The sequence below is a fragment of the Magallana gigas genome, chromosome 8 (genome assembly GCF_963853765.1).
Source record: "Magallana gigas chromosome 8, xbMagGiga1.1, whole genome shotgun sequence".
Lineage (NCBI taxonomy): Eukaryota > Metazoa > Mollusca > Bivalvia > Ostreida > Ostreidae > Magallana > Magallana gigas.
Genome location: NC_088860.1, coordinates 9918024 through 9932029, shown reverse-complemented (window position 1 = coordinate 9932029; position 14006 = coordinate 9918024). Strand labels below are relative to the sequence as shown.

General features: G+C 31.2%; 1 protein-coding gene across 1 annotated transcript; it reads right to left on the bottom strand.

Annotated features, from left to right (window-relative positions):
• Window positions 1-1333: 1333 nt before the first annotated feature.
• On the bottom strand, window positions 1334-11459 carry LOC117690112 (A disintegrin and metalloproteinase with thrombospondin motifs 9). Its single transcript, XM_066069722.1, has 6 exons — window positions 11321-11459; window positions 8194-8439; window positions 5287-5558; window positions 3091-3261; window positions 1726-1879; window positions 1334-1559 (listed from the first exon to the last, which is right to left on the bottom strand). The coding sequence occupies exons 1-6, from the start codon at window positions 11385-11387 to the stop codon at window positions 1519-1521; spliced, it is 951 nt and encodes a 316-aa protein (XP_065925794.1). The 5' UTR covers window positions 11388-11459; the 3' UTR covers window positions 1334-1518.
• Between the last annotated feature and the right edge of the window lie 2547 nt (window positions 11460-14006).

Here is a 14006-nt window from a genome sequence, read left to right as displayed (position 1 = left end):
TTTCAAAAATGGCACATTGCGTTCAGGAACTTTAATTTCGATTCCACCATCAACCTCTTCTATTGATTAATGAGCTCGTACACCAACTGAATCGTCAAAGGCGCCGTGCATTCAGTTACGTAACTCATTCAATATTTGAACCCGTGCAAGAATATTTTGATCAATAAAACTATTTGTTTATTTTCTAAATAGAATTTTGTTTTTACGCAGAGGACTTAAAAAGATTTAATTATGCGTGTTTTTATAATACATATTTACTGAAATGCATGAAAACTTCCTGCACTATTTTCTTATGCGTATACTCAATTCATGTGTTCTACGCGTGCCTTCCAGTTTGAGACTTCGGCTGACAGTAAACCACGTGACCCCGTCCAACTAGTAATACGGTCACAGTAGATACTAGTAGTGTGAAACTGTATATTCATGTACTAAATTTAGATATGTGAATCCGTAAATCTATGATACTTAGATACTAATAGATACTACCAATACGGTCACTGTAGATGCTGGTAGTGTGAAACTGTAATTTCATGTTCGAAATGTAGGTATGTGATTCCGTAAATGTAGATGTAGATACTAGTGCTATAGTTATTAGAAGTCAAGTCATGGGTGTTTTTATACATGTTCATGGATCTGCGCTAGAGTACTGCATGGATGTACTACATGTAATAATTTTCAACAATAACTCATAATCTACAATCAAAATTTTTTATTATACGAATCAGACTTTGCATTAAAATTATCTTAAAATCAATAATTAAGACCTATTTCAAACAAAAACAAAAGGACTGCTAATGCTTACACCCGTTTCAGGCCTACAATTTACATTCAAAATTATTCCGTCAGGTATTCAAAAACAAAGTTATATATCTAAAATATAATTAATTCCTAATTGATTCATATTAAACTAAAATTTGTAGTAAAAAATCATTCTCCAAACTATCGCTTACGGCGGGGGGGGGGGGGGGGTATTTTTTAATGACATTTATATGTATAAAAAAAAAACTAAATAATAACATGTTTACATGATATTAAGGTAAATTTTCATTTCAATTAATATTCGTTAACTAAACTTTGAAACGTTACAATGCATGCAAAATACATTTTTTTGTTATTTACTTTGGTCTGTTGACATATGCCCCCCCCCCTCCCCGGTGAAACAACAAACCCTTTGTTATGCTTAATAACAAGATATAAAACCCTTCAAGAGGAATTATTGTTTATTATCGTTTCAAGGGGGGGGGGGGAGGGGTTTTAAAAATTCCGTTTTCCGTTTGTTTCTATTATAAATGAGTTATTTTAATTCAAAATCTAAAGTTATCTCTATTTGACAAAATTATTTATATCTTATAAAAATATACATAAATATTTTCATTATTTAAAATATATAAATTTTATAATTAAAAGACAAATATCTTTTCGTTAGGCGGCTTGACAATGCTATCGTACATAGTTCTTTTAAAAATGGTGGAAATGTATCCTGCTCACGACTCTGCAACTGAAACCTGAAAACATCTTTTACTTGCGACAAGTAACGGGCTGTGCATCAGTAGCTGAAACTGAGATGTTAATAAAATATACGTTTCTTTTCTATCTTATGTATATTTTATTAACATCTCAATAAAATTAAAATATTACTGCGTAGAATTTTTAATGTTTTATTTGTAACTCTGAATTTTTACAAAGTTTTACTTTTTGTTATTTCTCTACATAAAAAAATCTTACTAAACTCCATAGAAAGAAGCAGTCTGAGTGGTCCAGATGTTGGTCCACACCTGCTGCACCAGCCAGAGCACAGGAAGGATATCTGAGAACCGTCAGCTGATCTGATGAAGTCTTTCATTTCACCATCATTGTGGTCAAGTAATCCGAACGTTGTCTGTAATCGGTATTGATTTTTTAGACATCAGTTAAATTATACCAGTCAAAATTTCCAACGCCCCATGCAAGTGTTTGTATTACTTTGTTCCTAATTTTAATTATTTAGACCATAACAATAATTAAGTCTTAAAAATTAAGAATAAAATGGCGGTTTAAAAAAGAAACTCAATTAAATTTATTTAAAGGCTGTATAAAAAAGTAAAGGTACCCTACGATATAAAAATCACAACAATAATACCTAGTGCGTTACTCTTTCCTACATATAACATCTCCTAATAGAGATCCCACAACTGAATAAAAATCTTAGTTTGTGGAAAATCATTCCATTTATTATGTGGTCTAGTTCTGCTAAATTCTAATGCAGAGGATCTGTCTCACTCTTGAGTTTACCTCGTTCCATACACGGGGGCCATGGATGTGCCTCAAAAGTTTGTATTGCAGTTGCGCGTGCCGTTCGGTGTATATCAGAGAGGTCAGTTACCCTAATGTAGCGGTCATGTTGACGTGTCGTTACATAATGTTTTGGCTTCATGGTAAATCTTAAACACTTCCGGTTGCATCAAATTTCTCGGCAAGCCGTAAAATGATTTTTTGTTGTCTGTATAAATCTCTAGTGATTTGTGATGAATTAGAAATTAAGAATGCTGTTTTATTGTTTAGACAATCACTTGAAAGGTGATAAGTAAATAAAGGAAATATTGTGAAGAAAAAAACTATCGTGAACCACGTTCTAATTGGACCACGCCAACTGATCTTGAAGGTTCTAGGGCAGACGTACACCGCGTTTTACTTATTTAAATTAGTTTTAACCTTTTTTTATAAGCACTTAAAGGCAGGGAACTTATCGAATAGTTTTGAATAATTCCGACGAAGAACATTTCGAACACTTGCTCCACGCTTGTCAACAAATACGGTCATGTTCGGATAATTATGTGTTCGATTACATTTTACATGAACAGTTGAGCATTTTAAACAGTAGACTATTGTGGCATCGACTTTAAAACTGATGATAAATTTATATACTGTAGAATATTAAAAGTAGGGCGTTAGACACGTTGTCCTGTATAGGATAGAATAGTTATTATTTATTAATAAACAGTGAAGTGATTACTTAAGATTTTAGTCATAATGGTATTATATGAAATTCAAGATAGTAACTAATGATGATTTAATGAAATATAAGCAGATTAAAATAAAACTCGATCTTACGTCAGGGTCTACAATCAACCCGGTTTCTCTTGTGTCAATGACCGCATGTCCAAAATGAGGACATGGGTTAAGATAGTACTGCCCGTTACAATCCTTAGATTCTCCATATTTAATTGTGGGTGATCCTGTCACGGAAGTGAACGTGTAATCTGTTCCATTAACCACCATGTCCTGTAAAACAACAAATAAGCTATATATGTGTTTTTGAAACAACTATACCAACAGTTATTTAACAAGTAACAGAATATCAACCTACAATTAATTTAGCAAAGGACGAGGGCACTTTAGCTATAGAGAATGGGCCCCTTTTTTTTTAGTGCCGTTTTTATGTAGAAAATAACAAATTGCTTTTTTCTCGTAATAATTAAGCACTGATGGATACTTCTGATTTATATGCACGCTTAAATATACCAAAATTAGCATACAGTTTAAAAAATTTAGGATTTTTTAAATGCCTATGAAAAATCTAATTCTGGAAAATCGAACCGAACCTACTTGATTTGTGTCTTTTTAAATCAGAGAGTGGGATATTTAAATCAACATTGTTCTGTTGGTGGATCGATCGGCGCGTTTGCTGAATTATACTTTATGCATTATTTTACGTCTGAAAAAAAAATCGAATAAAGCTTTGAAGTTGCATATTACAAACAAACATTCCTGACCATACAAAGTTGATAGAAAGCGATTTAAAACGTATCAACGTTTTACAGTGAGCACATTTGACAAACGTCTACCTGGATAGAACCCACGTGATTGTTTGAAATAATTTATTCCATGCGTGGGTTCATACATGGGTCACGCAGGTAATAGCTTTCGCTTGCTATAGGAAAAACCTTCAAATCTCATACGTTTTTCATTTTTTAGGTACCAGCCTAATGTAGTACAAACTTCTTATTTTCACAGAAGTTTTCTAAATGTATAACACGTATTTTGTTTTTTCCACAAGTTTGTACTCGGTTAGGCTGACAGTAAACAAAGGCTTTGAAATGAATACCCGTCGTCGATTTACTATTCAAAATCACGAATGTCGGCTGACCCCTACTATGTTGTAAAGCTTCGTGCTTTTTATATACAATAAATTCAGTGGTAAAACTTGTTAATTCTTATGGAATAGATATCAATAGGTGATGTTAGGGGAAAATATGCTTAATTTGAATCTTTACTCATCTTTTGCACAATTTACTGAAATATATTTATTAATTACTTAGTGTAATATATGAAAATGTTATTAGTAAGGAAGCTTGAGATAGTCAGTTTTTCCAGCAAGATTTAAGTAGAGTTTACAATTATGACTAATGCGTTTATTTTTATTTTACGTTGATATATCCATGCAACATGTTGTACTTAAAAAATACGCGCACAAGTGTGTATTTGTAATTATTTCATGCAAAAGAAAAATATGAAAAGGCACTAGATTTTTCCCTTGTTTCTAATCCAATTTAACAGCAAGCACATTTTAGCACGCGCATTTTCTTTTAAAGGAAATAAGACACAATTTGAGCTTAACTTTTTAAACTTTTTCCCTTCATTTTAAATGTTTAGTATTGTCAATATTGTTGTTTTTAATTCTTCTTAAAAATTTGAAAATAAAATTTCGAGTTAAAAGCAAGTTACACAGGTTGGATTCAAACTTTGTTTTGTAAACAAAGCTTGTATCCTATTGTTGTTTACAGGTATGTTTTATTGGTATAAGTCTCCATCTGATGTTGCGTTTTGTTGCTGATAAAATTATTAATGAACACACTGAACCAGTTTATCTTGTCTGCCACAAATCGTTTTGTAAAAGAAGGGTAAATTCTTTACTTTACATTATTTGTGAACAAATGTAAGACCCGGACTTTGTTTACATAACGACATCTCTTCTGTATCTCGATTTTAATCCAGCATTACTTCTAAATAATTTAATTTTCGTGTAAGACGCTCTCTGATTGGCAAACAAATTATTTTATTTCGTTTTAAGAATGTTGCCTACTCAAAGTAAGACAAATGTCAAAAAACATATCAATCCGCCTGAAATGTGGATCTATATTATTCTATATATGAACTGATCTTTGTCAATCTATAAACAAGAAACAAGAATATATCTGAATGAAGATCTGCAATAAACTATTTTAAAATAGTTAGTCTTATGATAAATTTATATTCTCTGGAGAGTATTGATAAAAAAATTGTTAAAAAGTTTAAAGTGTTGAATACCTCTATTTCTATTTTAACTTTGGTAAACTCCACCCGTTTTAAAGGATGGTTCAGACTGGATTGGCATGTTCGATAAGAAACTATCCAGTTTGAGCCATCGTGTTCAACGAAGCTGTTCGTGTTCTTTAAGGTGATGAAATGTGAAGGTTCATTTGCCATGTTGTGACAAAAGATCTTGGTTCGCCTCCCATTGGCTGCACTTGGATAAATCCAGTATTCTCCATCTGTCGTTATGTTTCCGTATGTACTGATGTCCAAGCAGGATGCTGGCACTGAAAAATATTCCAGATCTTATTTAAGATGAAATAAATATGTTCCAAATTAGCAATCCTTGCACAAGTTTGAATGTATAAGAAATAAAAATCAAGTTGAAAAGTTCAACGGTATATAAAGTTGGTTGGTCACTTGATTAACTTGATTAAATCCTGTAAAGCCCGAAGGAATTCTCAGAAGATTTGATCATGCAGCAAGGAAGTTCATATTACGACGAACTTTTTAACATACTGTTTATTACTTATATATATGTTTGAAAATTACAAAATAATAGCTCAAAATTATTGACATATCGGTGTTTTTATATTTACAATATTGCAACTGCCAAACGATAACCGCATGCAATTATCATTGTGACGCCATAAAAAAGCTCGCACAGAATTGAACGTTTTCATTATTCTATAGATTTATACTAAGGAATCAGAATGAAAAAAAAATCCACTGTTGATAATGAAAAAACATCTTTAGTGTGTTACCGACCTTACATAGTAGTGTTTCTACTTTCAAAAAAGTAGTTCAATGATTTTCTTTTTTGAGTTAATGGCCATTGAATATTTTTTGAAAATTTAAGAAAAATTTTACACTATCTTTGAGATTTTCGTAATTGTGAAAATAATACAAATTACGTAACTATTTCAAAAATAAATACAGTTAACGAATGGTAGTGACACTAGATAGATATAAAGCAATAACTTTTCATTCACAATTTTTATAAATATTCCATTCCGAATTTCCGTTATCAGTTTTCAAATCCCGAATCCCGACTCGTTTTTGATTCAATTTAACCAAAAAAAAAAAACCTTAGTTATAATGATACTAAAACATTAAGAGTATTTAAATAAGTATATTTACCATACTCTGTTGGTAAAGAATTCATTAGATATCAATAATAAAAATTTCGAGATATGGTGTCTTTCATCGTTTTTTAACATTTTTCATTTTTTTTAAAAGTGTGTGCCATACGATCATATAAATGCTAAATGTGAGATAAAATCAACCACAAAAATGCAAAATTATGTTGACTAACAAATGAAATCTAAATTTTAAATATTACAATACTACAGAAAATATTTCAGTGAAAAAGAAAACCTGAATAATTCAGTCCGAAGTTCCTCTGTTTTGCTAAAAGTCTGTTTGTTTGGCCTAATTCCATAATTGAGTAAAAATATCGAAAGTTATGTCAATAATAATTCATTTCAAGAATAATTTTTGTGTTTAGAACAAATTTTACTCGTGACATTGAAATTCGTCCTTACTTTCAAAGAAAAAACAATTAAGCGTCGAATACGATAATATTGTTACTAGTTACTCAGCACTACTTTTTTTTTTTTTTTACCTATGGTGATTAATATTTTTTATTAAATTCTATTCATACAAGACAAGAAGTCCGACACAACTGTGCACTCAAATATATATTTTTTTAATGATATGGAATCTTCTTTGAATATTATGAGGTGATGATTTTGGTCAGAGCATGATAAAATCCACTAAAGTCCGAAGAGATTTATGATGGATTTGATCACGTCCTTACTGAAATTATTTAACAACTTAATATTTTCATAGAACGATTACTTATTATAACTCATATTAACATAATTTCTAGGTTATTTGAATTAATTGACTGTACGTTAAAAAATCGATTCGTAGTGTTATCAGACACATTAAGACACTGGAAAATATAAAGCTGTAATGTCCTCAATAACTCACTGTGCTCAAATGGTAAATCTGAATATAATTATCATCATTTTCACATGTGTTACATGTAGGTATGCAGATATTAGAAATATTTCAAAATTTTAATTTTAAACATTGTAAACACTCATATTTTTAAAGGTTAATTAATTAATTTGTGATCTCAATCATTTTTTATATACACTATATAATGGCGGAAAATTGACCTACCCTTCAATTATATCTACAAATTTAAATACAACTATTTACTATGCTAAATGTGATTTCATTTGTCTTTTTATAATTTCTTTGACTTTATATGTTGAATAATTAACAATTATTTCATTGACTTATATACGTAATCAATTACATTGTAATATAATCATATTCATATATTGAGAGGGTGAGATAAGTTACAGAACGCGTGTCAAATCCAAATTGTAGATTAATGCAATAAAATATGTTCAAATTAAATTAGATATAGACTAAAATCAAATGCAGACCTTTTCCCAGCATTATCAAACTTCACGTTATTCATTTAAGAACAATGACAATTCTGTGTCTCGGCAAGTCACACATTTTAAGAATAGGAAAGAAACCAAATTTTCTAATTGCTGTTTTTTGTGTTTTAAAACTCAATTTAATTGTTTGTATTAAGGCATGGTTATGTTATAGAAAGTAAACAAACTGTTCTCCTCCCCCTCCCAAAGTTTTCAGCGATATTTGTGCAAAAAACCCATATTTTGACTAAAAATTGTGTATATTAGCAGATCAAATTCTGTTTATTTCTTTTATAATCAATGAAATATGCCAGTTGATCGGATTTTACAAAAAATCCTTTGTTGGAATCAGTTTAAGGATGGGCGATTTTATAGCTAGATCGACTGAGATATAAAAAGTAACATATTTGTATTAGCATCTTGAATAAAATTTCATGTCATAACTTAATCAAAATCAACTTACCAAACCGTTTACTTTTGCCACTTATGATATAGTAATTCTCCACATTTCCACTTTCGTCACCATCGTATATTACGTTAAAAAGTTTGCACAGTTTTGTCGTTTTGTTGAACAGTAATGATACACATTGTGGTTCCTGACGGCAGGTAAAACTGCACTGGAATATCCCAAATCTAGGACCTGACCAAATCGACAAGGAAGGTTCAACAAGATCTAGCCTTGTTCTAGTTTTTGTAAGGTAAATCGCATCTGGAAAAGCAAATTCAAATACCAGACAATTGCAAATATACATTTGTTTAAATTTTACATATAAATGGAAGTTGATATATTATTCCTTTTGATAATTCTAAATAATTTTTGTAATACTGCACAGAAATAACACACCGAGGTTTTTTTTTCAAATGAATTTCGTAACAAAATTAAGAGCAATGCGATGATTTTACACGTGTGTGTCATCATTCTTCCAGGAAACGAATACAACTTGATTCAGACTTATCATTGACTTTTTGCACTTCTACAAAAGACCCCAACTATTTTAGGTCTTTTTCGTTTAATCAAAGCCCCCGTTTCCAAAGGAAGACATAATTATTTTCGTATTGTTTCTTATTGAAGTCTTTCGACCTTTCGACCTTCTGTTTTTCTTCTGTTTCACAGTTTCATTAATATTAAGGTCTTCCGATTAACATCAGAACACCCTTCTGTTTATGCTTTGTTTCTTTCTATTATTGTGTTGCATAGACAAAATGAAAAATGAGACAATATTCTCTTATACTTTCCCAGCAAGCACTTCTTTGTAAAGTGTTTAATGATCCTGATTGGAATAAATTCTGTGTCCCCACCTCAAAGGATGTCAGTGATGAATCATGATCAAAAATAATCGTAAAGGTTACTGAACACAGGAAAATATTCGTCCCGTTTTAATTTTGTTTCTTTCGCATTTGCTGTTAGCTGGCAAATTTAAGACTGGACGAATTGCAATATCTCAAATAATTTTTCTATAAACACTACTTTGGGCGAAATCAAGACAGGGCAAAAGAATGTCATTGATGAGTTATGATAATTCATTATCTTAACGGTTTTCTGATTTTTTTAATTTTTTTGTTTGAATTCTTGAAAGTCCCTTTCCATCATTATTGACATATCTTAGCGCCAAACTGCTTACGATGGAACCATTTTAACATTGAGTTCATGCCTAGCTTTTATTTTCCTTATTGTTAAGGTATTTTGTTTCCAACGTAAGATTTAATTGTTATTTTTTCGGTTTCTTTTTCTTTTTCGTTTTTTGCTCGCAATTTCTCAAAAAATGGCTAGTCCTTTTTTAGCATTTTTAAGGATTGAAATGTACCTTATCGGATTTTTTTTATGATGAGTCATTTATTGTTTTTGAGGTATTGACCTTTTAATTAGTTCCAGCGGGTCGGTTTGTCCCTGAATGTTTTCATTAACTTTATAAGATATTATGTTTAAAATTTCAGAGATGTTAGACATTCATATTTGTCTAGAACAAAAATTACGGAATCATGTAAGGGCTCGAAAAAAGTAAAAAGCGTCATGAATTTGCAAGTTTTCGTTTATTTCGTTTCTCGAAAATATATTTTTTAAATGTTTTAAGACATGTAGAGGAAAAAAAACTTTTGTATTTACAAGATCATCTGTTTGGCATTTTTTCATGTGATCAGAAAGCACATGTGGATTTGAAAAAAACTTTAAGAGCTGTTCATCGTAGGTCGTACTATTTGCATTAGATCGAGCTAACCGGACTTTGGTTGACTGGTCAATTGTACTTTGGACTGATGAGTCACGGTTTACTGTTTTTCAAAATGACGATCGTGTGTTTGTCAAGAGAAGAAAAAAAATGCTTACAGACACAGTTGTATTGTACCTACAATAATACTTGGCGGTAGTGATGTGACTGTCGAGGGTGCAATGGTGTACAGGGAGCACTTTATTTTTAACTCCACTTAAGGGTAACCTTATAAATCAAAGTACTGAAGTACTGACGGGAGTTGATTTTATCGATTATCATTTATTTTAAAATCAACTTATCTTGCATGGCAATTTGTTTCTAGTCTGTATTTGAATTACGCACTTTTTTATTATATGAATTTTTAGATTTTTCCGACAAGAATTTCGAGAAACCCCATATGAATCATGTTGCGTAATTTTTTAAAGATAGAATTCAAACTATGCATTAGTAATCGAAACAATTCTAAAAATCGTATGGATCGAAGCACTATTGATATCGAACTGTAGTGTCGTTCAACCAGACGCTCGACTGTCTCCGTTAATCTCCGACAAGCAAGAGAACCTCTCTGCTTGTCGGAGATTTACGGAGACAGCCGAGCGTCTGGTTGAACGAGATTTTATTAAACTCTGGCGTAGGAACACATGAGACTACAAAATTATCTAAATTGTTCGTATTATATAAAATCTGACTATTTTCAAAGAGTTAATAGATAAGTTTCCTTGAAAAACAATACTTCAGCATACATTACATCGAATTTTTCTATTATTTTCAAGAACTAAGTCTTGTCAGCGTTGATGATTTGTGCTTATGTCCAAACACTGTTTCAGTTCCGGTTTGCCAGAGTAACTGCGTAGGAGAGTTGATTAAAATCAAACATTTAAACATCCTTACTAACTCTGCCATTCCTTCGGCACATTTTCTTTGATATAAAAACTTTGTTTTCCAAGATCATGGTGCCCCGTGACACAGGGCAAATACAGTGACGCAATAAAAATATGTCCAAATCATGCAGTTGTTTGAGCGACCACCACCAAGTGCAGATCTTAAGAATTTTTGGAGGGACCTTAGGATTGATATAAACAAACGTAAGGGGGCTACGTTGGGGGAAAAGGTGCTCAACAATACCGATCCTTATTCCCAACGAAGGTTCAACAAGATCAAGGCTTGTTGTAATTTTTGTTAGAAATCTCATCTAGAAAAAATGATAAAAATTTACTATCCAATTAGTACTATCTAATTAAATTTCTTTTTTTCTTGTTATTAATCAGTGGAGACTTTGCTGATGGTTTCACAATTTCAAGATTGAAATAAAACTTGATTTTTTCTATAATATGAAATATTCAGATGAAGTTTATAAATTTTAGATACTTTACCAAAGCTTACTTGTGTTTCCAGGTGAGATTTTCGTTGAAATAAAAAACAACACGAGAAGTTTTGCGATCAGATTCATTATTCTTCTTATGTCGTATGTTTAGGAGAACACATTGGCTATTAATGTTGTTTTGTGCCTGCAGAGGATGGGGAAGTTTGTGTAATAGCCATTGTATTGCGTTATAAAGTTAATGTATTGGTCATTATCAATACTTGGTCAGTAAATATTTAAACAAGTTCACTCAATAAAAGGGAATCATTTCGATAAAGAAGTCTTTATGTCTGGTTACTTTGGCTATACATATACGCAAATTCATTGTAAACAAAACGAACAAAACATTAAATGGTACAATGAATAGCATGCATCTTAGGATGATGATTCTTCACCAAATGGCTGAAAGTGCACATCAATGTTCAAATAAACAAGAGGTTAACAGATCTTGACGGTCACTTAAGTACCATAGGCGTTCAATTGTCAGAGTGTCTCATGTTTGCATTCAAAACTTCATAATGAGGTCTAAACCCTTATCTATTTATTGGTTCGAAATACATTTATTTATCAGGAGGAGGAATCAAGAGTCGGAAGAATCTTAATTATTACATCCTAGCCTTACATGCCAGAATTGTAACCCTTGGTAAAAATAAACCTACATGCCTTAAATGGTCAATCGTTTATAATATTCAGTTTTATTTATAATGAAAAGAACATGCACACAGTTTACCTCTACAAACATATACCGGAAACTAAAGTAAAATTCCTAAAATATGGCGGTAATAAGTTAATCGGGTGACTCAGGTGACCTAAAAATTACTTGTTCACAATACGGCCACATTTATGATGGTCCAATTAAAAAGCCTTCAACCTTGCCCCATGGCATGAACCGTATCCTAATAAATTATGAAAACAAATTGATTTAGTTTGTCTCCCATGATTGTTAGAGTGAATTATACAAAACTCAATACATTTTCACCATGTGGCTACATTCGCCCTGCAAAAAGGTCCTGAAGCCCTTACGCAAGGGTAATTAATTTTACAATTTCGGTAAAGTGTTTCATAAATATCATAACCTTGTATACAATTTATCTCCACTGCTGTGGATGGAGATATTTTCTAAGATTAAACACATTTTCACTATACGGCCTGTATCCCCGACACAGGGTTATAAATTTCACACTTGGTGGAAGACTTTAAACACATTTTCATTTTCGCCACCTTCGTATATTACGTTGAAAAGGTCGCACAACTTTGTCGTTTCGTTGAACAGTAATGATACACATTGTGGTTTCCGAAGGCAGGTAAAACTTCATTGAGTCTTCCAAATCTAGGACAGGACCAAATTCCCGAGGAATGTTCAACAAGATCTAGTGTTGTTCTTGTTTTTGTAAAGTAAATCTCAGCTATAAAGCAAAAAAAAGTTAACTGACGTTTGCAAAGTCTTGTCTTAATGTGCATGGTTTCGATTATAGTCAAAATATATCATTTTTTTTATTGTTGATAATGCTTAAATGATGCATTTGTATTTATGATAAAAACTTTGAGTGCCAGTCGTAGCGATATTAGCAAGATACAGAGCTCACGACGCTTTGTTATGTAAACAAGCCTCGTTCCTGGTTTTTGTTAACATTGGATTAATATACCGGAAAAAGTCTTTTACAGCATATCAGTTTTGAACATAAATAGATTGTTCCAATTTTAGATTTTAGATGTCAATGGCAACTTTTAAAATAAAAACAAAAGCATTACACGATCTTTGTTTTTAGAACAAAAAATATGAGCTCTCTATCTCGGTTATAACTCGACGATTGACTATAGACTTTTTGCTAACTATCAGAAAGGCATTACTGAAACATTGTAAACATTGAAAAAATAAGATAAAAAAAAGATATTAATCAAAATCGTGACCATGCCTGTTTAAAGATGTTAGAATGTAAGACGAAGTAATTATATAAATTTCAAATTCTTTAATAATTATAGTTCACTTTTTGTAATACTGCACATAAATAACATACTCATTTTTCCAAATGAATTGTATAACAAAATCAGGAGAAGCAAGGCGAGTGGTTTTTCTGTCCGTGTGATTATCTTTTCATGGGACGAGATCATGTTGAGTTCAGTTTTTTTTAGGAGAGTTTTATCATTAATTATTTGTACTTTTTCAACAGGTTCCTACTTTTCAGGTCTTATTCTATTCATTCATTTAAAAAAAATTGAAGTTTACAAAAAAAAAAAATTGTGTATCGATTGTTATTATGTTGTTTATTCCGTTACTACGTTTATTTGATACATGTACATTTATATTATGCTGATAAATTTTTATCAAAATCCAAATGCTTTAATTTCGATAAGGGATCTATTGCTTCAAGTTTTCGTCTTAAATGGTAATCCATAAACGATCATATCATATTAATTTACACTAATTTTTTTCCATTTAGAAAACATTTAACTGAAAATTTTGGTTTGAAGGGATGTTGGCGAAAAATGTGAGGCGTGATTTTTTTTAACAATAAATATACTATGTGTACAGTACTGGGTTTTATTCTATAGAACAAAAATAAATAAATTATAGGAATACTGCGGCCTTTCTGTTGTTTACTATCTAATGACCAATTAAGAGAAAAAATAATTGATACTTCATGCCATATGTTAATAGCTTATAAAAGTGTTGACCTTATATAAACAATCGAACAGATGGTTTAT